At 47.1% G+C, this 25848-nt stretch overlaps 1 protein-coding gene across 1 annotated transcript in view; it reads right to left on the bottom strand.

The window, feature by feature from the left end:
* Ruvbl1 (RuvB like AAA ATPase 1) overlaps window positions 1-18803 on the bottom strand; it is a 36924-nt gene extending 18121 nt beyond the window's left edge. Inside the window, exons 1-4 of the mRNA XM_041638818.1 lie at window positions 18570-18803; window positions 16595-16681; window positions 9702-9834; window positions 1386-1537 (exon numbers count right to left, since the gene is read on the bottom strand). Of these exons, the coding sequence (XP_041494752.1) occupies window positions 1386-1537; window positions 9702-9834; window positions 16595-16681; window positions 18570-18710 (513 nt within the window). The 5' untranslated portion in view covers window positions 18711-18803. The remainder of the gene's footprint in view (window positions 1-1385; window positions 1538-9701; window positions 9835-16594; window positions 16682-18569) is intronic.
* Window positions 18804-25848: the final 7045 nt, after the last annotated feature.

Here is a 25848-nt window from a genome sequence, read left to right as displayed (position 1 = left end):
AAGATACACTCAAGAATATACCACACATTGTGTGTGTGTGTGTGTGTGTGTGTGTGTGTGTGTGTCCCTCAAGTGTGTTTATAGTAGTTTATTTCCCAAATTAATTGACTTAAGTTGTGATTACTGAAAAGGTGCTGCCTCCTACTAGGAAACCTCATGAGTATAGAATGAAGCCTGAACATTGCGTTCAACACAGAGAGCTACTGAGGCAAACTCCTGGGATGAAGAACCCTGTTAAGAAAAAAGAGAAAACAGCTCTTCAAAGAAGTGACATTTTTATGCTCTCCATAAAACAGTGACCAAGAAACCTCAGAATCACAGAACCAGAAAAATCAGAGTGGAGTAAAAACAGAAATTACCCAGTTGATCTAGCACCTTAGATGAAGTGCTGGGTCCATAGAGCCCAGTTAACTTTCTGGGGTTGCAGAGCAAGCTGCCAGGCAGATCTATATTGCCGGGTGAGAGCCAGCCCTGTCACACACTCTGGATTGGTTAATGCAGGTTGCATGGAGTCTGTGACCAGTGCTAACTTCCCTCGAAGGGAGCTTTGGTATGTGTATACACACGAACTGACAGAATCTATTGAAGCTGTCAGCTCTAGGCCAACACACACACTCACGGACGGCCTGATGACGTTTTCTGGTCATTGTGGCAATAGCTAAAAGCAGAGCTAGGACAGACGTGAATATCCACCTCTCATTGTGGATCTAAAACTACAAGTTTCTTCCCCAGGACTGTGTGAGATAAGCAATTAGCACTCCCAGTAGCAGACAGACAGCTGCTCAAAGACCACATCGCTTGTCTGTAATGGAAGAGACAAAGCTAAAAGATAAAACAAAAGTTAGCAAAGCTAGAGATTCCTTTTGACTTTAAAGTCTATGCTCTGATCTCCAGCATCCCAGCTTGTGTCCTAAAGGACAACAGGAACAGGATAATGCTCAAGGGTCAGACAAAGGCCCGCTCAGTACACTGCAGGCCTCGAGCTTCAACCCATGGGAGCCTATCAAGAGCTGCTGTAAGAGTCCTGCAGCCCACTGAGCTATCTGTCCTGCAACTGGGACAGACTCCTCGAGGTGTTGCTTTCAGTGTGCATCAGAGGGCTAGGGCCTTGGATATGAAGTATCATATGGAATATGGCATGGCAGAGACAGGCTTGTCACTTACCTACCAGCTCATTCTAATGCACGCGTGTGGTTTTCTAGGAGGAAGAGTGTAGCAGCTACAGCCTCTGAGTCTTCAAGTGCCAGGTCCTGTACCATCATTTAACACCTTCACGATGACCTGTGCAGCCCCACGGTAACAGTGCACAGAACACAGGCAGAGGTCACACTGTCCCCCAGAGCCACACAGCACTGGGAGTTAAGGTAAGAGCCCCACAGACTCACCTTCAGCTGTTTGGTTCCTTTGGCAGTCTTGAGTCCTATGATCACATGGCTGATAGTTTTGCCATAACCACCCATGGGGTTCTCTGTCTCACATGGAGTGAGCTCTGTCACCTCCCCTTCATAAACCTCCTTTGTCTCTTTTATCCGAAGCCCTGGAAGAGATAGCAAAGTGGCTATGAGAAGAAGAACCATCTCTCAGAGGCCACTTTTTTCTCACACACCTACACGCCAAAACTCTCAGCCCCAAACATCCATGACAAATCAACTTTAATAATGTAAGTGGAAGGACGCCACTGTGGACAGAAAAGCAGTAGAGACAAGCGCAAACTGGAGGTGCTGCGGAGTGTACGAGAGAGATCTGATTGCTTAACTCCTAAGGATTTATTTTTGTTTTAATTATGTGTACACATGTGAGGATGTGCGCATGTGAGTGAGAGCAGGTGCCTGCACAGGCCAAAAGAGAGCACTGGATCCTCCGGAACAGGGTTACAGGCAGTTGTGAGCCACCCTGCATAAGTCAGGCAACTAAACTCAGATCTTCTGCAAGAGCGTGTGATTGAGCCATCTCCCTGGAAACTTATTTCAACTTAAAAAAAAAAAGAATCTTTTAAGCATGTATTTGCTTTGCTTGTACATGCATGTATGTAAGTACAGGAATGCATATGTGGAGGTCAGAGGGCAAGCTGTCAGTCATTTTTCCCTTTCCACCATGGGGATTCTGGGAGTTGAATGAAGGTAAACAGGCACATACATTTAACCACTGAGCTATCCTACCCACCCTTGATCTCAGTCTTTAAAGTGTCTTCCTAGATTCAAGTCCAGAAGTAGATATCATTCCCAGCACTGCCTCTCAGATCCGCACTGTCAAGAAGTGACCTCTGTTTTGAGCTGATAACCATCTGAACCTACAGGATTCTACTTGCCAATCAGTGACTACAAAACCTGTCTTTCATTCCCCTAAAAACCACAGAATAACCCACTACCCATCTATGACACCCATAGCTAAGCAAGGGATCCTGTAGCAACTGTAGATGACCCTTGATCCTACCATGCACCCTCAGGGTTTGACCTCTCCACCTACTCAGCAGAGAAGCTCAGCACGGCTCTGAGCCACACTCTACTTGACTTTAGGACACTTCGAGGGCTAGTGCTCAGTTCCACTGCACACACAGGAAGTCAGCCCAGCATTCTCCTTCCTCTTGAGCCTGTGTCTCTCCACACCAGGTGCTACAGCCATCCCATAAGCACGCGCTCACCAAAGTCAGCCCCTCGGCCAGCTCTTAGCTAGAGCCTAGTCTCCATCTAACTTGATTTGCCCAAAGGAAACTCTAGAGAAATTTAAGATGTGTTTCAATCGATCTCTTACAGAAAGCTCACCTGTATCCTGGTGCAGGCAATGTGTGTCAATACATGGCACTTCCCAGACAGAGGAATGTGAGAGTTGGGTATCTGACAATGCTGAGGAATTATTGATCATTTTTTTAAAATATTTATTTATTTTGTATACAATATTCTGTCTGTGCGCATATCTGCAGGCCAGAAGAGGGCACCAGACTTCTTTACAGATGGTTGCGAGCCACCATGTGGTTGCCGGGAATTGAACTCAGGACCTTTGGAAGAGCAGCAATGCTCTTAACCACTGAGCCATCTCTCCAGCCCCGGAATTATTGATCATTTTTATGAGTGTCACAATGGTATTATGATTTAACGTGTGTGTGGCACATGTATGTGATTCCCCAGGAAAGCCAGAAGAGGGCATCTGATCCCTTGGAGATGGGGCTTTAGGTGACTTTGAGTCACCTATATGAATGCTGGGATTTGAACTCTGGTCTCTGTGATTGGCAAGCATTCTTTCTTCTCCTTTTTTTTTGGTTCCAGTCCTAGCCGTCCTGGAACTCACTTTGTAGACCAAGCTGGCCTCCAACACACACAGAAATCTACCTGCTTCTGTCTCTTAAGTGCTGGGATTAAAGGTGTGTCCCACCACTGCCTGGCTGAGAAGTAAGCATTCTTTTTTTAAAGATTTAATTATTTACTATATATAGTGTTCTGTCTGCATGTATGCTTGCAGGCCAGAAGAGGGCACCAGATCGAATTACAGATGGTTGTGAGCCGCCATATGGTTGCTGAGAATTGAATTCAGGACCTGGAGAAGAGCAGCAGTGCTCTTAACCACTGAGCCGTCTCTCCAGCCCAAGTAGGCATTCTCAGCAAAGACATCTCCCTCCAGTACTTGTGATTATTTTTTGAGTTCTTGTTTTTAAAAGACACATGTTGAAATATATATGGGTTAAACTTTTATTAAAAAAAATAGTAAGACAGGCAAGATGGGCCCAGCAGGGAAAGAAACTTGCTACCAAGACTTACAACCTGAGTTGGATCCCTGGAACTCAAATGGTAAAAAGAGAGGATCAATTTCTACTTCTGATAACCACACATGTGCTATGATATGTGCATATGCAAACATAGTCTCAAGATACTCTCAAGTACTCAGAAGTACACACACACACACACACACACACACACAAATGTAAAAAAAATTAACAGATCTGCAATTTGCTTCAAAACAATCTTGAAAGGGACCGATGAAGCCTTATGTCAGTCTCACTGTGAACTGAAGCTGGTGACGGGAGAACTTGACTTTTGTACATTTTCCATGGTAAAGTTAAAAAGAAAAAACAAACACCAGTCCCCACCCTCCATCATTAGAAGGCATGTGGTGCCAAAAATCCAGTTCTGAAAAGTTACTTTAAGGTCTGTGTTCTGCTGCTAGGAACATAAGCAAACAGAATGCTACAGCCTATCACCCTTTGAATGGAACAGCCACAACGAAGTGGCACAGGCAATAATGGTCACAGCAGCATCACAAACAATCTCTTCAACAGTGAAAGAGAAAATGAAGTTACAGTATGCTCACGCAAGAGAATATTACCTAGCAGTGCAAGATTATAGTTACATGTAACAGTGTGGATGAATCTTGCAGAGAACACTGGGAAAGGCGCGATCAGCACAGAAGAAAATAAATGTGAATTCAAAGCAGGCGTGAATTCCCTATAGAGTGAGAAATCAAGACCATCCCTTCTGTGAAAAGGGGCAGTGACAAGGAGAAGGAGACACTGTGGGCTTCTGGTACGTCATTGTTATAACAGCTGATCTTAAGAGCTTTGAGAACGAGGATGTTTTGTACACTCTTTGCACATTAGCTCAAAATAACAAGGCCAATTTAAAAGGTAAAGTGAGCACGGCTGTGAGACCTGGTGAGGGGACACAACCACTGCGAGGACTCAGCTCTGCTCCTCTGCTGGCTCTATGCTCACGGTCCTCATCTCCAGACCATTCAAAGGGCACCTGCTCCAAATGTCAGGGGCTGGGGACATCAGCAGTAGTTTACGCTCTACAGCAGATCCTACAGCTAGACTCCGCAGAGCCCTAATGTAGAGTAAACAAAGCCTACTCTTTTCACAAGAGTGGGCACGATGACTGCTCCTGATTGCAGGATGCCAATCCCCACCACTCAGCTACCTGCTGATACAGAAACGTCACAAGGCCACACTGGCTGGGTGTGAAGCACTCTCTATCACCTCCCCATCTCAAATGTAGCCATTCCCTTATCATGGGCTCAGTGCCAGCTTTCTCAGAAACCTAATCAGGACAGACACTCCAATAGTCCAGTTGAGGAGAGCTTTGCTCTTCCACTATCCACCTGATAGCCTAGAAAATGGAGGCTCTGGAACAGCCCCAAGCAAGGGGTACACTGCCACTTTATTTACCGAATTCTCAGCTCCTAGGTATTGAGAACAGAATATTTCGAACAGAATGCATCAGAAGATTGTGACAACCCAGAAACTGTCCTTCTGAGGGAGCTAACAGCAAATCTCGCACATCCCAAGAGCAGCTCCCTTGACTGCAACCCAAAATTCCTGCTGGAGGGCAGAGGCTGCCCATTGCTGACTGGTGCCTCTATTTGTTAGCCGCCTCTCTGTGCTGACAAGCTGGCAGGGGTGTGGGTGATGGACAATGAGACCTGCTGTTTGCTAGGAGAATGGCTGAGTGGTGCTATCTCTGGCAGAAATGACATAAATGACGGGTTTCATCTGCTGGCTCAGGTTTCTGAACCCTTGACAGGGACCTTCATCACATCAAGGAAATAGCACAGACTCCTGGCTTTTCATTTCTGGTCAGCTTATGGTTTCCTCCCCACCCCCGCTGCCAACCTCGCCAGAATTCAAAGGCACAGGGCAGGAAGACAAGCAGGCCAGGCCTCCTTTCTAAAGCCAGTCGATGGTCTGCCCTTTTATTCTGTTGGAGGATGGAGAAAGTTTTCTTTACCTTGCTCTCATCAACAGATGGGCAAACCTCTCCCCATCAGAAACTGCAAACCACAGCTGGGCGCTAAGATAATTCGTCTGTATTTTTCACAGTTTAAAGCAGTAAAATTATCCAAATGCACATGCCTACATGAGGCTCAGGGTTTTTTCAAATTTTGTCAATGTCAGTAAAACAACTTAAAATAAATCTTTAAAATTTAAAACAATTCACATATTTAAAGCAGATGCAATAACTTGGTATTTAAATAATTAATGAGTTAAAGGAAACCATAGACAGCTGGATGTGGGAAAGGCCAGCAATCCCAGCACTAGGAAAGCTGAGGCAAGAAGATTGAGGTCAAGGCAAGAAAGGCTAAAAGTCAAATAGAAAAAGAGGAAGAAAGAAGGAAGAAGAGGAGGAGAAGGAAGAAGTAGTAGCAGTAGTAGTAAGACACAAAAAAAGGAAAAAGAAAACAATTGGCATAAGTTTTAATAAAGTGCAGCCACTGCTGCTTGCTAAGGAAGGACCCCTTGAGCCCAGCAATTGGGACAAAATGGTCATACAGTGAGATTCAATCTCAAAAATTAAAAGGGAGGAAGGGCACAAGGAAGAGAAGAAAGACAAACAACAAGGAAAAACAAGAACTAGTTCTCAGGAAGGTTCCCAGCTGTGAGACCTAGGAGCCACAGCCACCTCTGCTGCTCTTCCAGACCACCATGGAAACGCAAGCAACACACTACACCCCAAACAATGGGCTGGAACCCACAAACACGCACACCAAGGTAAAGCAAACGAGCACAGCCACAGCATAGCTCCACCTGGACAAAGCAAAGCGAAGACCCTCCCTCCACCGCCATTCAGGACACAAGAGGTGGACAGTCTCAGCTGTCATTCACCAAGGCTTCCCCTAGCAGAGAGCAGATGGGAGACCAGGGGGTAATAAGACATGCGAGCACTGGTGGTCTCTACACGTGGGCCGAGGGGTGACTGGATGAGCTTAGACACTCGGGTTTCCACCATGCTGCTTGAAGAAGGCAGGAGCACATTTGCAGTAACAAATGTTTTGTAGGTTTTTCAAAGGCTTCTCTATATGTGGCTGTGTGTCTCTGTGTGTGTACTTGCATAGTGCCGGTGTCCAAAGCCGTAAGAGGGCACTGGATGCCCAGAACTGGAGTGACAGGTGAAAGTGGGTGAGCGTTAGGAACAAACTCAAGTCCTCTACAACACAGCAAGTACTCCTAAGACTGAGCCCTTTCCAGCCCCTACTTTGTAGTTCTTTTAAACTATAAACCAATGTCTCTGACTTAAAGTGGGAGTCACCCAGCAGTTGGGATGTGGTCTAGTGAGTTCCATCCTAGTACCCCTTAAAATATCTAAAAATGAACCATCTCAGAGTCTGATGCAAGCAGAGACAAGGCAAGAGGAGGCAGCATCACACAGCTCTACGCTTGGATCTTCCTCAAGGCCACCTGCTTCTCTCGCACGCTGGAAAACTTGAGGAAGCATCCACTACATGCCAGGTCGGGGCCAGAAAGACCCACACCTCTCTCCATATTCCCACACTTCTCATCATCTCAAATGTAAACACAGACCCTGTAGCCTCTCTCTGCCCCACAACAGACCCTTCCATAAGCCCTAAGAATTCTACCATGGACTTCTCCAGAATCTAGTCACCTCCTGCTCAGACCCCAGTGGGTCTCCCTCTGCCATGCTTCAGTGAAGGGGAACTGTAGAGCTGGACTAGAGCCGACAGGCACCTTCTACTTAATTGCTTCAGCTTACACTCAGGGTAAAGGCCTGACCCTGCCCTGTGGCAGAACAGCAGACTATCTCAGCCCCTGCTTTCTCACCTACCTCTAGTGATCCACTATATTTCCTTAATATTTCCCATAAAAAAAAAAGACAAAAATTTAAAAATAAAAACTTACTTGTTGGGGGTGTGTGCTAGTGAGATGCTCAACAGGTACAGGGATTTCTGTACTAGCAGAAACCTAATATCAATCCTAGGAAGCCATGTAAAGGTAAAGAGAAGCTGGACGGTGGTGGCGCATGCCTTTAATCCCAGCACTGGAGAGACAGAGGCAGGTGGGCGGATCTCTGTGAGTTCAAGACCAGCTTAGTCTACAGAGTGAGTTCCAGGACAGGCTCCAAAGCTACAGAAAAACCCTGTCTTAAAAAAAACCAAAATAATAATAATAAATAAAAGTAAGAAGAAAACCAACTCCACAAATCCTAACTGCCACTGGCGTGCACAGCAAATGTGCCTACACATACATCATGTACCCCTCCAATAATAATATTAAATACATTTTTTTTGTTTTATTTTTCAAGTCAGGGTTTCTCTGTAGTACATTTTTTTTTTTAAAGAAAAAAGTACTTTTAGCCAGGCAGTGGTGGCACATGCCTTCTCAGCACTTGGGAGGTAGAGGCAGGTGGATTTCCAAGTTCAAGGCCAGTCAGGACAGCCAGAGCTACACAGGAAAACCCTGTCTTGAAAAACAAACAAAACGTTCTTTTCTGGGAGCTCGGCAGGTGAGTCAGTGGGACAGAGTACTTGCTCTGCAAGCATGGAGACCGAGCCTGGACTTCAGCACCCTTGTTAAAAAGCTGGACATGGTGGCACAAACACCTGTGATATCAGCACAAATGGGGGTAGGGCAGAGACAGAAAGATCCCTAAGGCTTCATGGCTACGAGCCTAGCTCCAGGTTCAGTGAAGCTGTCTGAGAAAATAGGGCAGAGTGACAAGAGCAGGACACAGCATCCTCCGCTGGCCTCTGCACACACACGTGCAAATGCCTCACACAGTCCACAGTCCACTCTGAGCGGAGAGGGATGCAGATGCCCACAGCACCCGAGCAGCCCTCAGCAGCCTGTCTTTGAACAGCAAGACCTGAAAATCAGTCTAAATGTCCATCTTCACAAAAGGGCTACCCACACAGCTACAGGAGACCATGTTTCCAGAGCAATTTGCAAAAAACGAATCTGAGGACATACCTAGCACCAGACCAACAGATACAAGCCTTAAAGATCATCTGGAAGTCCTATGTAGGAGCATTAACTCAGAAGAGGCCATTCTCTCCCAAAGTCAGTCTCCAAGCCCAGGCTACAGAAAGCAGGCTGACCTGAGTTCCAACTGGCTTTGCTACTTACTAGCTATGCCACTGGCCAAGTTCGTTTACCTGATTCCCCAAATGCTAAATACAGACAGAAAAGCTTGGCTAAGGGAACAAACGTTCTGGCATATAACAGACACTGTGGCAGCAGTGTAGGCCCTAAGAGGCTGGCATCACAAGTCTCAAAGTTTGGCCAGTCCCTAGTATCCTTGCTTTGACAAGTCACGACTCCTTTGGCCTGCCACTGAGGACCAGATACTATAGCAGCTCCGCACTCAATGAGTGGCTTGAGTCAAAACCTGTTCAATGGACAGCCACCCTGGCATGCAGGGGCACTAAGGAAACCTGGCTCTTGCTCGCTTTCTTGCTCTCTCCTCTCTCTCTCTCTCTCTCTCTCTCTCTCTCTCTCTCTCTTTGTGTGTGTGTGTGCCTAAAACGATCTCTTTAGCCAGTGTGGTGGCACATCCCAGTACTTGGAAGCAGAGGTAGGCAGATCTCTGGGAGTTTGGGGCCAGCCTGGTCTACATAGCAAGTTTCAGGACAACCAAGACTATATAGTGAGATTCTGCTTTTCTTGAAGAGGCTGGTGCTGAGGTCAAACCTGGAGCTTTGCATGTGCAAGCACACCCTTAAGCCATACTCTGATCCTGATTTACATCCATTTTTCCCATGTGAAGAACCTAAGTGCCATAACTGGGGTCCACAGCTGCCCCAGCTGCGGGAGCACTTTGGTTAGAACACCGGGGTTTTGTCATTCACGTGTAAGCATAATGGCAATGTGCCAAAGGAGAAACAGATACAAATCCTGTCATATGGCATCTTTACAACCAAGAGGCTTCAAGGCTCCTGGAGATGAAAGCCACTTTCCCACCGTCCCCACACTCATCACTCACCAATGGCCCTGCGGAAGTTCTCCATCAGCACCTCTGTCTTCTTGATCTCAGTTGAGTACACTTCACTACCCACCATCGGGCAGAAAGGGACTTTACTGCCCAGCTCCTGAGCAATAGCCAGAGCTAAGGCTGTCTGTAGAGGACAAGAACAGGAAGACATTTGCTTAGTGCTAGAAATGGTCATTCAGAGACACAGGTTATTAAAACAGCATCTGCCGGGAGCAGTGAAGTCTCATCCTCTATCCTCACAGGCATGTTTCCATGTCAGAGGCTGGCTCTGTGCACTCTGAATATCATACACCCCACCTTGATCACCATTATACTTACAAGGGATATCCCAATTAAGGCCTGACTGCAAGTGCCTCACAAGACCCCCACATCTAAGCCGATGCTACTGTTTTCTTCACTCTACCATGGAAGGAACTAGACACAGCCCAGGTGCCACACCCTAGGAAGGGGCACATCTGGACTGGCAGTGGTTCTCAACAGAAAGAGCACCACCTTCCTGACTCTTCTCTCTCAGCCTCAGTCTGTACAGGCTACTACAAGGCCCTAGACTTCTTTCTGTTTGTACACACACCACAAACACCAACCTATAGGTCAGTAGAAATCAGCACTGAAGGGATGTGTCACTTAATGTCCACTTTATATTAAGTGGCCCACAAGGGAAGGAAACCTAGGCAGTGTTTTTTGACATGAGTCACATTAGCACACTCTGGGAAACACAAATGGCTGCAGGTAATCAACTATGGCGGGCAGAGGCTAGCTGAGCAAGGCCGGGTGGAGTAGAGATAGGGGCAAATACCAAGGAAGAAAGGCAAGTGTCTAAGAGCGACAGACAGCATGTACAGATGACCTGACAACGGTGCTTCCTGCTCCTTTCAATCCCTTTCGGTGATGGTTTCAAGATAGTACAATCTGGCAGCAAATTAACATAAGGTAAAGTGTAGAAAGAAGTAGGCTGTGAGACGGAAACTGGATGGCAGTGCTATCCGCCGCCATTTGGAGTAACCTTCACACTGAGCAAAGCCGGAGGCCTCATCAGTCAAATGAAAGATTAAAGTACTAGGCTAGATCACATTGCCCACAAACTGGTTCTGTGTGGTTTTCATCACCCTGCGGCAGCAGTTGACTCCCGCTGCAGCCTTCTCAGCCCCAGAACATCTGGGAACACACCTGCCACTGACTCAGCTCAGGCACACACCTGAGTTTATGAGCCCAGAGCAGATGACAGTAACACTGATATTCTAGGAGCAAGGGGAAGATGTCTGGACTGTGACAGGATACAGAGGAACATATTCTGACATGGGACACCCAGTGGGGTCCCGGGGCTGCCTGTTTCGCAGTCACCCTGCTGTCTCTTCCAAGTAGCTCCACAGACCTCAATTCTCCATCCTCGGCTTCAGACTTCAGAATGCCCTCACACAATTCAGCGGCTCCTGTGCCTCCTTTGGCCTAATTCAGAAGCGGTCATCTATCCAAGTGGACAGGGTAAATGCTGAGGGGAGCGCGCTGCACTTTCTGTTTCCTCTGGGTGAAGGGTCCTAGAAGGAAAGTTCCTGCCCAGCCCTCTCACCTACCACTGTGAATACCTCACAGACCTTCCACAGGAAGCTTCAGCCCCATGTTCTAGTTTGTATTTGCCTTTTTGGTTTGGGGATTTGTTTCACTGTTTGTTTTAGTTTTTTTGACAGGTAGAGTATGACAGCAAATTACGATATAGCTGGCCTGGCACTCACGACATAGCTCAGGCTGGCCTGACACTCACGACATAGCTCAGGCTGGCCTGAGCTCCAGCCTCAACTGCCTCAGTGCTAGGATTGCAGGCACGCACCTTTGTGCCCCGTCCTGGTTTGTATTTATAGATTAAGAAACTGAAATATAAAGTTATTCAAGGCCAGACAGTCCAGCCAGGATGCAAGCACCGCTCTATCTTCCCTTATGTGTGCACACCATGTCACTGACCCTTGGCCCACAAAGAAGCTGCTGAAAAAAGGCTGAGCAGGTTTACTCCAGTCTCATCTGGGTGCCTCCTTTCCTAAAGCCCAAGCACTAGCCTCACTGTCAACTGTCCTCAGGAATGGAGCTGCACCAGGACACCAGGACAGTAAGGGTGCCCCTGCCTCTTCATGCAGCAAAGCAGCCTCACCGCCAGGCAAACTGCAAGTTTCTCCTCAGACAGCATGTGCCTTCAAACTCACCGCACCAGAAAACTTACAAAGTAAAGCCAAAGATTTTAGTTCTTCACATGTCCAGTCAAATTGGCCAGTATCACACAGGAATGAAGGACTCACATGCTAGCAACATGGTGCCAACTACACAAAAAGCCCAAGGGTCCACAAAGCACCTAGATGTGCAAGAGCACGGACAACTTCTGCACGCAAGTGTGCAGAGTCTGTAGCTTCTGACAAAATACAATGTTACAACAGAAATCCCCGGACAGAAAACAGGACCACAGAAAGACAGAAAGATGAGCCGCCAGGGAATATACCTGGGTACAGTGCGTGAACCTTTGTCCTGTCCTAGTTGCAAGTGAGGAAAAGTTCCCTGGCACTCACAGACAACTGCACTGCTCTATGATAGTCCAGAAACCTAGAGCAGGGTCCCTCAGCACTGCTCAGCAAGCACACAGTCTGCGGGGAAGGAAGAAGTTTCCAGATTTGCCAAACTCAACTCCACAAGCAAAATAAATTTAGAATAAAATTAAAGAGAGAGAGATTTTTTTCCTAAACAAGGCATAGAGCCACATTCTCCCCCTGCTCCCCCCTTAGCCAGAGTTTAAAGTGGCAAAAAGACTCATCTTTTGGGGGTTGGGGCCAAAGTCGGATAGGCACCATAGGCCAGCCATGAAATCTTCAACAAAGGATTGATCTAGATGCTTAAAAATGTCAGTGCAGGTCTGAGGAGATGGCTCAGGAGACACAGACACTGCTGTTGAGGCTCACAAGCTGAGGTGGACACCTGGAAGGCCCACAATGGAAGAAGGAAGCCAGCTCCCAGTTATCACCTGACCGCCACATACACACCATGGCTGGCACAAACCAACCCCCTCAAATTAAGTAAATGTAATGTTTAAACGTCAGCATCATTAAGAGAAAACAAAGCAAAATGGTGGGGACAGTAACTCTTCTAAATGAAAGGAAGGTAAAGAAACGTAGGGTTTACTGCCGGGGTGTGCCTCCCTCTAACTGCATGTGTTCGTTCTCTCTCTCTCTCTCTCTCTCTCTCTCTCTCTCTCTCTCTCTCTGTGTGTGTGTGTGTGTGTATGTGTGTGTGTGTGTGTTTTGTTGTTGCTGTTTTTGAGACAGGGTTTCTCTGTAGCTTCGGAGCCTGTCCCGGAACTAACTTGTAGCCTCGAACTCACGGAGATCTGCCTGCTTCCAACTCCCGAGTGCTGGGATTAAAGGCATGCGCCGCCACCACCACCCAGCCGAGTTCTGACTTTCTTTTTCCGGTGCTACTGAGGATAAAGCACAGGTCCTGTGTGAGCCTGCATCTCTCAGACAAATACATGGCAAGTCTGAATTTTATAATAAAAGTGAGAAACTGAAGAACTCTTTTCTACAAGTCATCTTGTATATACACACATGCATGCACATAGTGTGTGGGGTGCATGTGCACACATATGTAAATGTCGGAGGCTAACCCTGGGTATCACCCTCAACCACTACCTTCTTTTTTAATGGGTACAACTGTGTCTGAGTGTAAGCTACATATATTCACATGTCCACAGAGGCCAAACAAGGGGATCTACCCCCTCGCAGTTAGGGGCACAGACACTTGTAAGGTACCTGGCATGAGTGCCGGGAACCAAACTCAGGATCTCCAGAAGGTCAGCAATTCCCATAACCATTGAGTCATCTCTCCATGGCTCCATCTTAATTTCTGACACAGGATCTCTCCCTGACCCAGCCAGTCTGGCTGGTCCACTTGCCCCTGCCTCCTGGGCACTGGAATTAGGGGCAAACACTATCATGCAGACCCTCATGCTTGTGTGGCGAGTGCCTTACCAACTGAGCCATCTCCCCAGCCGTTTACACTTCATTTTCATTTCCTTTTCATTTAAGAAACAGAACAGAACAGAACACAACTCAACTGTTCTGTCTTTGAAAGCATAAGCCTACTGAGCACTGAGGCACACGCCTGTAATCCCAGCGACTTGAGAGGCTGAGACAAGAGAACAGAAAATCAGGGCCAGCCTGGGCTACACAAGGAGTTTCTGATGCGCAGAGTAAGTCAGTGAGACCCTTTCCCAAAAGAGCTCAGTGGTAGAGCACTTGCTGCAAGCACAGAGTCCTGGGCTAACCCCCAGCACCACGAGAGCAAGGCACAGCAGTGAAGTAACCAGTTAACTGCCGTGGACGGCCTACAGCAGCAGACGATGGGCTCCTTATACCTTCCTCAAAAGGCTATGCTCCTCGGACTGCTGAGACCACTCTCCCTAACCCCGTTCCTAATCCTTTTTGGTTAATTCTTTTTCATTTATAAAAACTGTAAGAAATTCTAACACAAACTGCACATTAGCTAATACTGCAGGAGTCAAGTTCGTCAGAGGTAAGATGAGGACACTGTGGTGTACAGCGGGGTCCCGTTTTCAAATAGTTCAGAGACAAAGACATAACAAATGTCAAAAAATATAATCACCTCTCCAGGTGGAGGCCCAGCCATACCCACCATCCTATTCTGTAAGCCCTACTCCATGCACTTCTCAACTTTAGCCCACTGACAGTGGAGACAGAATGGTTCCTTATTCTGAGGACTATTACATTCCCGGGGAGGTGTTCAGCTCAAGCTGTGACCAAAGAAAAAATATTTGTGAGGTTACAAAATGTCTTCAGGTTGAAAATCCACATTCCAACTTTAACTTGACCCAACTAGACAGAGACAGACAAAGAACACAGAACATGGTGAAAGAGCTGAAGAGATGGAGGCTGAGGATGTTCCAGAACACATCACAGAGACATACGGCTCAAGTTTAAGAAGCACAGTTTACAGCAAGACAGAGAAACAAAAATCCCCTGGCGATGTGCATGATGAAGCCATAAAGCCAAAACACCTCAAAGCACCCAGAAGGAAAACCGGAAACCCTAACCAGACTGCTGAACAGAACAAGCAGGGAAGAGCCAGCACACAAGGAAACTGAGCACTGTATCCAGCACAGCATCTTTCAACACAAGGACAAAGCCAGGTCTGGCAGGTCATGCCTGCAATCCTAGCACTCAGAGGACCAGACAGGAGGACTACCAACTAACACCAGAGACAAGCATTTTATCTTCAAGTCTGAGGCCATCTTGGGCTGCTAGAGACCTTGTCTCAAATAACAACAACAATCAAACAAGGACAAGAGAGTCTTTTCCACTAACAAACCTACAGAAGGAACTTCCAGCCAACTTTAGGAAAGCAACTGGATGGCGAAGGAAGGGGCCTGATATAAGAAAACATGGTAAGCAAATGGCACATGCCATAAACAAGCTGATGCTGCCTGTGTAGGGGCCAGTGAGCTACCACTGTGGTGGGCTCGATCTGTTTACTAACACAGCTCATCCTCTGCAGTAAGACTTTCTGTGTTCAGGGGCAGTCTGGCCTAAATACTGGGTTCTAGGGCAGCCAGAGCTACACAGTGAGACCCAGTCTCAAAACAAACACACCATCTATTCAATAGTTAGGATTTCAAAGTAAGAATTAGTTATTCTCTTACCACTCATTTAAGAACAGTGTGCGCGGGGGGGGGGGGGGGGGGGGGGGGGGGGGGGGGGTGTTGTGGCATATTTGTTTACACTGTGTGAAGATGTGATTAGTTTAATAAAGAGCTGAATGGTCAATTGCTAGGCAGGAAAGATAAGCGGGATTTCCGGGGAGAGAGAAGAGGAGGAGGAATTTAGGTGCTTGGATTACAATAAAGATACACCAGGACAGGGAGAGGAAATAGGAGGTACAAGATGAAAAAGAGGTAATGCCACATGATAGAACATAGATTAATATAAATGAGTTAATTTAAGTTATAAGAGCTAGTTGAGAAAAGCCTAAGCTAAAGACCAAGCTTTCATAATTAATAAGCCGTCTCTGTGTTGTTATTTTTGAGCTGGTGGTCAACAAAAAACCTTACTACAGGTGGAAGAGGTTATTTTTTTACACACACAAACCCAGGTGCATGTTCTCTGTGGCCCCTGTGAAGAAAAACTGAGGCACAGACTAGGAATTTCTGGTAACTTTCAGGAATCCCACCAGTTAGACATAGTGAGGCCACCTATCATCCTGGCACTTGAGGTAAAGGTAGGAAGCTCAGCAGTTCAAGGCCAGCCTGAGCTACACAGCCAGTTTGAGGCCAGGCTGGGATGCATGAGAGACACTATCTCAAGGAAAACAAAACCAAAACCAAAAAGGGTTAGCAAGATGGCTCAATGGGTAAAAGCACTTGCCCCACATGGCAGCCTGAGTTTGAGTCCCAGACCCCACAACAGAGTTCAAGAGAACCAACTCCTGAAAGATGGCCTCTGACCTCTACACATGTCCTATGTAACATGCACACTCACACACATCGGGTAGAGTGAACACCCTTAGAAGAGATATCACTCTGGATTTTAAGATACTCAGATCAACAGGTATTTCCTAACAAAGCAAAGGAGACCCGAAAGATATAAAAGGAACATTCTAGAGACAATGAGACCCTCCAAGGATTTCACTCTCTGTTGGAGGTAGGCCAGGGTAATTTTAACTTTAGAAAACAGATTTTATATGCTAAATTGTATTACTGTACATTGGTTTTTAAAACATTCATATAACCAGTCTTGCTAGAGACTAGTTAAGACATGAATTCAGTTGGAGTTAAACATTAATATAATTTTCTTGGGTAGCTTAAAAAAAAAACAAAAGAACAGAAAATGAATGAGTACCTTGCCAGTTCCAGGCGGCCCTGCCAACAAGACAGCTCTTCCAGCCATTTTCTTGCTTTTGATTAATTCTACTATGACGCCACATGCCTGCACACAATGGAAAGAAACAATCCGTCAACATTAAAATGCCTCACGGTAGAAACAATTCAGTGCGTGGTCCACATAGTTCCCATACTCTTCCAACACTGTGCTGCTATGGAGCGGAATGGCGCAGTGGAGGTGAGGCAGGAGAGCCGTGTGCTCAGCTCAGGGCACAAGACCGCAGCTACGGAGAGAAAAGGGTAATGAGATAGTGGCCACGGGGAGCAGGAAGGTCTTTCTCATAACACTCTATGTAACACTGGAAGAAGCCCTAGGCAGAAATCTATATTCCAGGCAAAAATCAAAAACTCAAAATATCCACAGCAGAAGCTTACATGTCTACAGAACAGCAAGTTCCACAGCTAAAGTATGGTGGCAAGAAGGGAAAACGGAGACTGAGGCAGCAGAAACCAGCGCAGATCTGGAACTTAAAGTTCAAAGGCAGCAGGGATGTGGATTCCAGGCCACAACATTATCTTAACAAAAAAGGTATGCTATGACATCGTCCAATAAAAGGACTGGAAAGGGCTGCTGAGATGGCTCAGTGGATAAAAAGCACTTGCAGCGAAACCTAGAAGAGCTGAGTTCGATCCCTGGATCCCACAGTGGGAGGACAGACCCTCTGGCCTTTACCAAAGCAACACAGCAATCGCATGATGGCATTGTATGTGCACCAGCCATATGCACTTGAGGGCTTGCGTGCACGTGCACACACACACCAATTAACAAATGAAATGTAAAGAAATACCAGCTAACACTAAAAGAATAGGAATGGTCTTTAGAAGATCATCAATCTTACTTTTCAGTACCAGGGAAGCTGCTGGTGTGACTGGTCATACAAGAATCCAATGCAAAGCGTCTAGGGCAGACGCCAATGTCATATACACTCCAGCCTATATGCTGGCCCTTTCTCTTGCCAGCTGAGTGCCCTCAGACCTGTTTTACTGCAATCTCTGAGAATCATGACTACTCGTCTGAATGCAAGTGTTCAAAATAACTCTTTGGACACACAAGGGCTTAGGGGCAAAGTGTGCCGAAGCCTGCAGTTGACTCTGAAATATGACAGTAGATTCATCCATGAACAGGTATACCATAAAGCACCACTGTAGGGTGTTCACTGGAGAACTTAGGTATGCTAAGTATTTACTGTGCAAACACTGCAACTTTTTTTTTTGTATGTCTAGAAAGCATCATACCAAAGTGAGGGTTATTCGACAGAAATGAAATAACAAACAATGGGCTCAAAGCATTCAACTAACTACCATCACCTGCTTGCAAAAAAAGGCGCACGTGAGCTAGGGTCAGATGTTTCCCTTTTAGATGGCACTCCAAGAAGAAACCAGAGTCTTGTCCCTGGCACCTTCAGTTTGCAAGAGGCTGAGAAAGCAGTCTTCACCAAATGTAAAGATGAAGTTTTTGTAGCCACTGACCCTCTGCAGAAACCAGAGTGGAGAGGGCTGAGAAAATGGGAAGAATACTGATTTGGGGTAGAAATTGGAGGGAGAGGGGGGTCAGCTTTATTACTGTAGAACAGACAGTTGGATTTCTTCGTGTGCACAACATTAAAGATCAAAACACCTGGCATGACTGCCAATGATTTTAAGTTAAGTTAAGTCTACTTAACTGGAATAGCTAAATAGTGCTTGGATGGGGAATAGGCCGGACTGGTTCTCCCATCACTACTTCCCAGGTCAGCTCCCAGGCCAAAAGACTCTAAAAACTTAGTTCTGTGCTTAACCCCACAGCCTTCCACTCCGTTTCCGGTGAGACCTAACTTGTGTGCCCTGACCCGCAAAGGATGCAATCTTTGCTTGCTAATGTGATCCCCGCTTCTTCTGATCTCGGTGGGTTCGGGTCCCGCTGCACACTCCCCGCGCACACGCTCCACGCCCACCTCTCTCGCGTTCTCCTGGCCCACGAGCCCTGAAGCCGCCTGCTTCGCCAGGCCGCTCTCGTCCAGTCCCAGCCCCTTCACATGGCTGTGGGAGGCGATGCGCTGCGTCTTCGTGGTGCTCTTCACTTCCTCAATCTTCATTTTGACGAGCGTCTGGACACACAACTGGCGTGGACAGGTAGGCACTGCGGCACGCCAAGCGCCCGGGTTACCACGCGGCCGTTACTAGGCCGCTCTCTGAGACCCGCCCTTGTCAGCGCGCCATTGGCAAAAGCGAGAAGGTTTCGGTTTCTATTGGCTGCAAGAAACGCTCGTCGCTGGTTGAGGGTTAGTTCCGCCCACCAACTTCCGTTTGTGTCACAGGTTGGATTCCCCCAGGGCAAGCGTTTCCTGCCCTGTCTGTCTTTGATGGAGAACCGCTAAATACATTAAAGCACTGTCAATGTTAGTGGCAGTTTTTTGTTTGTTTGTTTTCGTAAACGCTTCTTTTAATGTTTATTTTTACTCTAGACTAATATGTCTGTGCCAGGGTGAGGTGACTCACTGACAAATGTTAGACTTTCCCAGGTATCTAGCTGCCCCGAGAGAACTTTCAGCAAAGCAGCTGCCCAAACTTACCCCACGCCAATCGGAGTATTTAAGACACCCCAAGGATGCCCTGAGAATGCTCAGCCAACCACTTTACTTTTTGATAGAATACAAGAGATCCAGAAGGCAATTTATGCCATATTTTGGTCATCACCTATCTAATGAACTTTTTTTTTTTTTTAAGATGGGTTTATGTAGCCTTGACTGGCCTAGAACTCAGAGACCCACCAGCCTCTGACTCCTGAGTGCCAGGATTAAAGGTGTTACCACCATACTCTTATCCTTTTGATCAGACTGGAGTGGGCACAGTTCTACAGGCAGCCCAGGCAAAACAGCCTGTGATTGGTGAAAGCATGGTCCTTCATTTGAATCAGCAACTGTTATTGGTGCAAATGTGGTCGTTTGGTTTCATGAATCACTGTGCCATAGCATAAATTTAATCTTTCATGTGCGTGCATGAAGGACTGTCCTAAGGACGGAATTATTATTATTATTATTATTATTTTGAATTTTTCGAGACAGGGTTTCTCCGTAGCTTTTTTGGTTCCTGTCCTGGAACTAGCTCTTGTAGACCAGGCTGGCCTCGAACTTACAGAGATCCGCCTGCCTTTGCCTCCCGAGTGCTGGGATTAAAGGCGTGTGCCACCACCGCCGGCTGTCCTAAGGACGGAAAACACTCTTGTTTACCGTCCCCTACAACATTCTGGCTATGGAAGCAGGTGTCCTTCACTTTTCAAATCAGCTAGGAGTCATCTTTCTGCACTGCAGTGTGCCACGTATTGCAAAATTAGGCCCACTATAAGACTTGTCTTGGGTGGTCTTTCCACCTCTGTTAGAATTGTGGGCTGAGCTAGTAACATGAAGAAGACAAGACAGGAGTCTGCAGCAGTGAAGATGGTGACAAAAGGGCAGCTGGAGAGTTCCAGAATGACTGGGAGCAGAAATGGCAAGTGACAGGCAGCAGCAGAAAAACCCACGGCATAGACTGCTAGACAAGTTCCAGGGAACGCCGAGTCTCTCTATTGTTTTCTATGTGGAGGTGTGTCTGCCTGCATGTGTGAAGTGTACATCACACACATGCAGTGCCTGAGGTCAGAAGAAGGTGTCAAATCCCATGGAACTGAAGGTACAGATGGCTGTGAGCCACCATATGAGTGCTGGGAATTGAATTTGGGTCTTCTGGAAGAACAAACAGCCAGTGTTGAGCCAGCCCTCCAGTCCTGGGAGCTTCAAAGTCTTAATGGTCAAAATGTCTAGTATCCAAAACTGTAGAGTTGAGGGTCCCAACACTTGGCCATTCGGAAGCTATAATGCTAGCAGACATTGCTTGCTGCTAGAAGCTTTGTATGACAATAGTTTCTATGTACAGTGACCACAGGTAGCTAAAACCAAGAGCAATAAGCCACCAACCTGAACACCTGAAGCTGCAAGCCTATGGCTTTTAAAGCCTAGAACAACAGGGTCCCTGGCTCTCAAAGCTGAAGCCACAAGCCTCTGGCTCTGCTGTCCATCCCAGAAGAACTTCTCACCTACCCAGGATTTCTGAGTAAGAAGAACTCGGCCATCTTATTGGTTATGACAGGGTCACTTCCCAGCACCATATAACAACAAAAAAACAAAAAACAAAAAAAAAACTATAGGCTAAAGAAGTTCAATGAGTAGCCCAAGAACATACAACAGGTAATCAGCACTGGAACTCCAATGGGAGACGTGAAGCTTGAAATCCTGCATCACGTCTACCCCATCCCACAGCCAGAAAATATGTTCTGTCAGGTTCCCATAGTGATACTGTTTGCCTTCATAACTGTACCTCCATCCATTCAACAAGCATCTGTTAGCACTGTGTGCACTCAGACGCTATAGTGCACTCAGAGACAGGCAGGAAATAACCTTGATGAGCTTACAAGGAGTTGGGAAACATGTAACAAATGCGCTGGGACAAATTCCCTAGTCTAGTGGTATGCAAGCCCAAAGCGAGCACCAGGGGCAGCCTGCAGAGCCCAGGAAGGCGGCAGTAGGTGATGGTGCTGGGTGACATCCTGACTGACAGCTGGGACTCCCTCAGAAGTAAATGAAGCAGCACCAACTTAGAGATGAGTAAACTGAGGAAGGTAAGCCTTGACCAGAGTGTATAGACAGGGAGGCCAGAGAGATGGCTCAAGAGTTAAGAGCACTGGCTACTCTTGCAGAGTACCCAGGTTCAGTTCCCAGCATCCATGCTGGTAGATTGTAGCTGTCTGTCACTATGGCTCTAGGGATCTGTAAGGCCTGCAATACTCTCTACAGTACAGTACAGTTCATGCGCTGCTGTACCGTTCAGGAGCCGGGCAAGGCCCTGGAGATGAAAAGAAAACACAAGAGACAGGAGTCATTCGTGAGGAGATAATGCCCAATGCCCTTTATTCAAACTTAGGAAAATCCTTGTATCTCTAGCTGCTGCACAATGGAATTCCCCCCAGGCAGGTGGGAAATTACCACCCACTAGATGGAGTAAACAATGACCCTATAGTTAACCGCCTGGGGGGCAGAGGGAGCACAGGAACAAACAGGATGTTTAGCCGGAAATTTCAACAAGATGTCTGGCCAGAAACTGTCCTCAAATGAACCCTGAGAGGAGGGGTAGACCCATGGGCCCTACAGGGATTCAACACTGTCCTGGCTAGTTTGTTGTCAACTTGACTCAAGACTTACCTTAGGAAGAGGGAACCTCAATTGAGAAATTGCCTCTGTAAGATTTGCCTGTAGGCAGGTCTGTAGTGCATTTTCTTAATTAGTGATTGATACAGGAAGGCCCAGCCTATTGTGCTACCCCTTGGCAGGGGATCCTGCGGTGTGTATGAAAGCAGGTCAGGCAAGCATTGGAGAGCAAGCCAGTAAGCAGCTTCCTCTCTGGCCTCTGCTTCAGTTCCTGCCTCCAAGTTTTGTGTCCTGTGTAGTAATAGGAGGAGCAGGGCTGTGTCCCCAGCACCCCAGCCGCCTGGCTAGCTTATGCCCCGAAATAACAACACACAAACTGTATTCATTTAAACACTGCTTGGCCCATTTCTATCTAGCCTCTTCTAGGCTAATTCTCACATATTAATTTAGCCCATTTCTAATCATCTGTGTAGCACCGCTAGGTGCGCTTACCAGGAAGATTCTAGCCTACATCCATCCTGGGTTGGAGCTTCATCGCGTGTGCCCCAGAGAGCAGAGCTATCGCATCTCGCATCTGCCCAGGAGAGGGGAGCATGGCGTCTCTGAGCTCACTTCCTCTTCCTCCCAGCATTCTGTTCTGTTTACTCCTCCCACCTATGTTTTAACCTATCAGGGCCAAGCAGTTTCTTTATTGCTTAACCAATGAAATCAACAGATTGATATATGACACTCCCACATCAGTCCTGCTTGAGTTCCTGATCTGACTTCCTTCAGTGATGGACTGTGATGTGGAGCTGTAAGCTGAAATACATCTTTCCTCCCCAAGTTGCTTTTATCAAGGTGTTTTATCACAGGGATAGAAACCCTAACTAGGGCAAATACTCTCTTCTGACCTCTTTGAGCTTTTTAGGTACCAGAAGCAAATGTGGTAACACATGCATACGTGCAAGCAAAATACTAACATACAATTAAATAAATCTAAAAGAAAAAAATTAATTGCATGTGTACTTGTGTTTGCCTGCCTATCTGAATGTGCACTAAATGTGTGCAGGTACCCTTGGAGGCCAGAAGAGGGCATTGGAACCCCTGGACTTGTGCTGTGGACCACCTGGTGTGGGCAGTGTTAACCAAACCTAGGTCCTCTGCAAGAACAGCAAATGCTCGTAGCCACTGAGCCATCTCTCCAGCCCAGATCTTAATACATTTTTTAATAGTGAAAATGAGAGGATGAAGAAGTCAGACTGTGTCAAAGACTCTGTGCATCGAAGAACAATATGAAATCACTGAAAAGACAATGGGGTTGTTGGGTGGGGAGAAAGCTGGCTAGACAGATAAGAGCATGGGCTGCTCTTGCAGAGGATCAGATTCGATTCTCAGTACCCACATAATAGTTCACAACTGTCTTTAACTATAGTTCCAGGGGAACCCCACACTCTCTTCCGGCTTCCTCAGGCACTAGGCACACTTGTGGTGCACAGACACACATGCAGGCAAAACACTCATACACATAAAATAGCAAATTTTAAAACATGTAAAGGACTTGGTATTTCTCCAAAAAGACACATCAGCAGCAGGAGGAGGCTGCACACACTGTCAACGGCACAGTGAAGCGCAGAGCCCCACTGAGACTCTTCCCCATGCTCGCCTGGCTAGAGTTAACCAAAGGGAAAATAACAACTGTTGGCAAAGACACGGAGAGACTGAAACCCTCATGTAACAGGGCTGGGAGTGTATATGAGAGCTGTGAAAACCTTTCAGCTTTTCAAATCGTGACAAACAGACTAACAGATGATCTAACAAGGCAACTTCTTCCACCGTGTGGGTTCCAGAGATTGAACTCAGGTTGTCAGGCTTAGTTACCCATTGCACAGTCTTGCCAGCCCAATTTTTGTGGGTTTTGTATTGTGTTGTTTGAGTTTGAGTCTCACACTGAAGCCCAGGCTGGTTTAGAACTTCCCTGTGCAGTCTTAACTGGCTTCCAGCTTTGGCCACCTGAGTGCTGGGATTACAGGTGTCTCACCAGACCCAGCTTTCCAGCCTCCTTGTGTTGTTTATTTGGAGACAGGGTCTCACTCTGCAGCTCTGGCTGACCTGGAACACACAGAGATCTGCCAGCCTCTGCCTCTGGGGTTCTGGGATTAAAGGTGTGGGCTATCACACTCAGGTTACTAGTGTTTCTTTGATGAGGCCACTTGTATCCTAGCATAGCCTTACCAATGATGGTGGGAGCACGACGATGGGTTGTATCAGAGTCCAGGCTGGGCCGTGCAGCTTGAGTTAAAGACTCAGCTTCCCAGGGGAGGAAGCAAGGGAAGAAGGCAAGGAGCCTCCTAGGCCAGCCAAGCACTGGATGCTGACCGTTACGGACTGAATGGGCTCAGGAAACACTGTCCTGTCTATTCCACAAGAAGTAATGGGAGCTAATGGCACGGTCTGAACTGGTGTGGGACCAGCTTTTGCCATGATATTTGATCTCTTGCCCTGTGACTCAAGATGGCACTGGCAGATTATGGCCAGCACTTGGAATATCAGCTTGCTAAACAGGAGGCTTGAGTGACTATCTCCTTTGGAGTTGGTATGGGACCAACTGAGGCAAACACATGGTTAATAGAATCAAGGCAGCAGAGACCCTCGGAGGAAAGGCGCATTTCCATCCCATTCCTAAAACAATCTTTAAAGCCCAAACTCAAATCAAAGAGCACAGTATAATAACTTCCTGTGGGCAAATTTATAATTAATCCTGGATTAATTGGCCTTAATGAAGTTGAATTAATTACTGGCTGTTTGTAAAGAACTTTGAACTACCTGAGTACAAAACAGCATTAAAAAGGCGGAAAAGGAGCCGGCACCACATTAATATGAAGAATGAATCCGAGTAATCGCAGCTCTGCAGGCTGCTTCCCGCCAGTGATTTTGTCAGGTCTGTATGCGGCCTGTGCCACCGTCCCAGGTCTAAGGAGGCTACTGCAGAGGGGACTGCCTTCCCAGCCGGAGTGCCAGAGTGCACCCCCACCAGCCACAGCGACAGTCTGACCATGCCAGGCCCAGCAGTGTCTTCCAGGGAGCCGGGGTTGCCCCTCCCCACCGTGAGTGGGGAGAACACATAATGATGAATGCAGTAAAAGAATAAACTCCAAAGTATGTTCAGGGGTGAGGGCAGATATAGCTCACTGGTAGAGCAATGAGGCCCTGGGTTTGATCCTCGGCACCCCCTCCCCCCAAAAACCTCTCATGTTAAAGGATGATACCTGCAAATAATAGACTAGAGAAAGGGAAGGGGCAGCGGGGACAGGAATATCTGAAGTATGCTGTCCAGGGCACCACTCCCTGAGGGAGTGGCAGTTGAATTTGGAGGAGGTGAGGAAGACCGTGAGGAATTCTGGGACAGCATTCCAGGATGGACAGGCCTCGTAGGTCTGAGTACTCCTGCCAATAGAAAGGAGTGGGTGAGGCCGTGAGGAGCAGGGGCAGATGCAGAGGGACTAGAACAGTGACTCCAATAAATTAAGTCCCTGACCAGATGCTGATACACACCTATTCCAAGAGCTACAGAATTAAAACAAAGCTGAGCACTTCTCAACGATGCCAAATGGAAGTGTCCTGCCAATCAACTGAAGCCCCGTAGCACCGCTGGAAGTAGAAAGCAGAGCAGCCACTTGGAAGAGAGCCCAGCAGGTTCTTATAAGTAAAATAAACTCACCGTGTGTCTTAGTTACAGTCATCAGTGCTGTGACGAAACACCATGACTGAGCAACTTGGGAAGGAAAGGGTTTATTAGATTTACACTTCCGGATCATTGTTCATCCTTGAAGGGAGTCAGGACAGGAACTCAAACAGGGCAGGAGTTGATTCAGAGGCCATGGAGGGGTGCTGTTTACTGGCATGCTCCTCCTGGATTGTTCAGCCTGCTTTCTTGTAGAATCCAGGACCCCCAGCCCAGGAGTGGCACCACCCACAATGGGCTGGGCCCTCCGCCGTCAATCATCGATTAAGAAAGTGCCCTACAGGCTTGCCTGCAGCCTGATCTTTTGGCTGACTCCAGCTTCTCTCAAGT

Source organism: Microtus oregoni, unplaced genomic scaffold, assembly GCF_018167655.1.
Source record: "Microtus oregoni isolate MIOR12 unplaced genomic scaffold, Mior012 000002F_ref0000024, whole genome shotgun sequence".
Taxonomy (NCBI): Eukaryota; Metazoa; Chordata; class Mammalia; order Rodentia; family Cricetidae; genus Microtus; species Microtus oregoni.
Note: the sequence above shows the minus strand (reverse complement) of the source record. Positions and strands in the feature narration are given on the sequence as shown.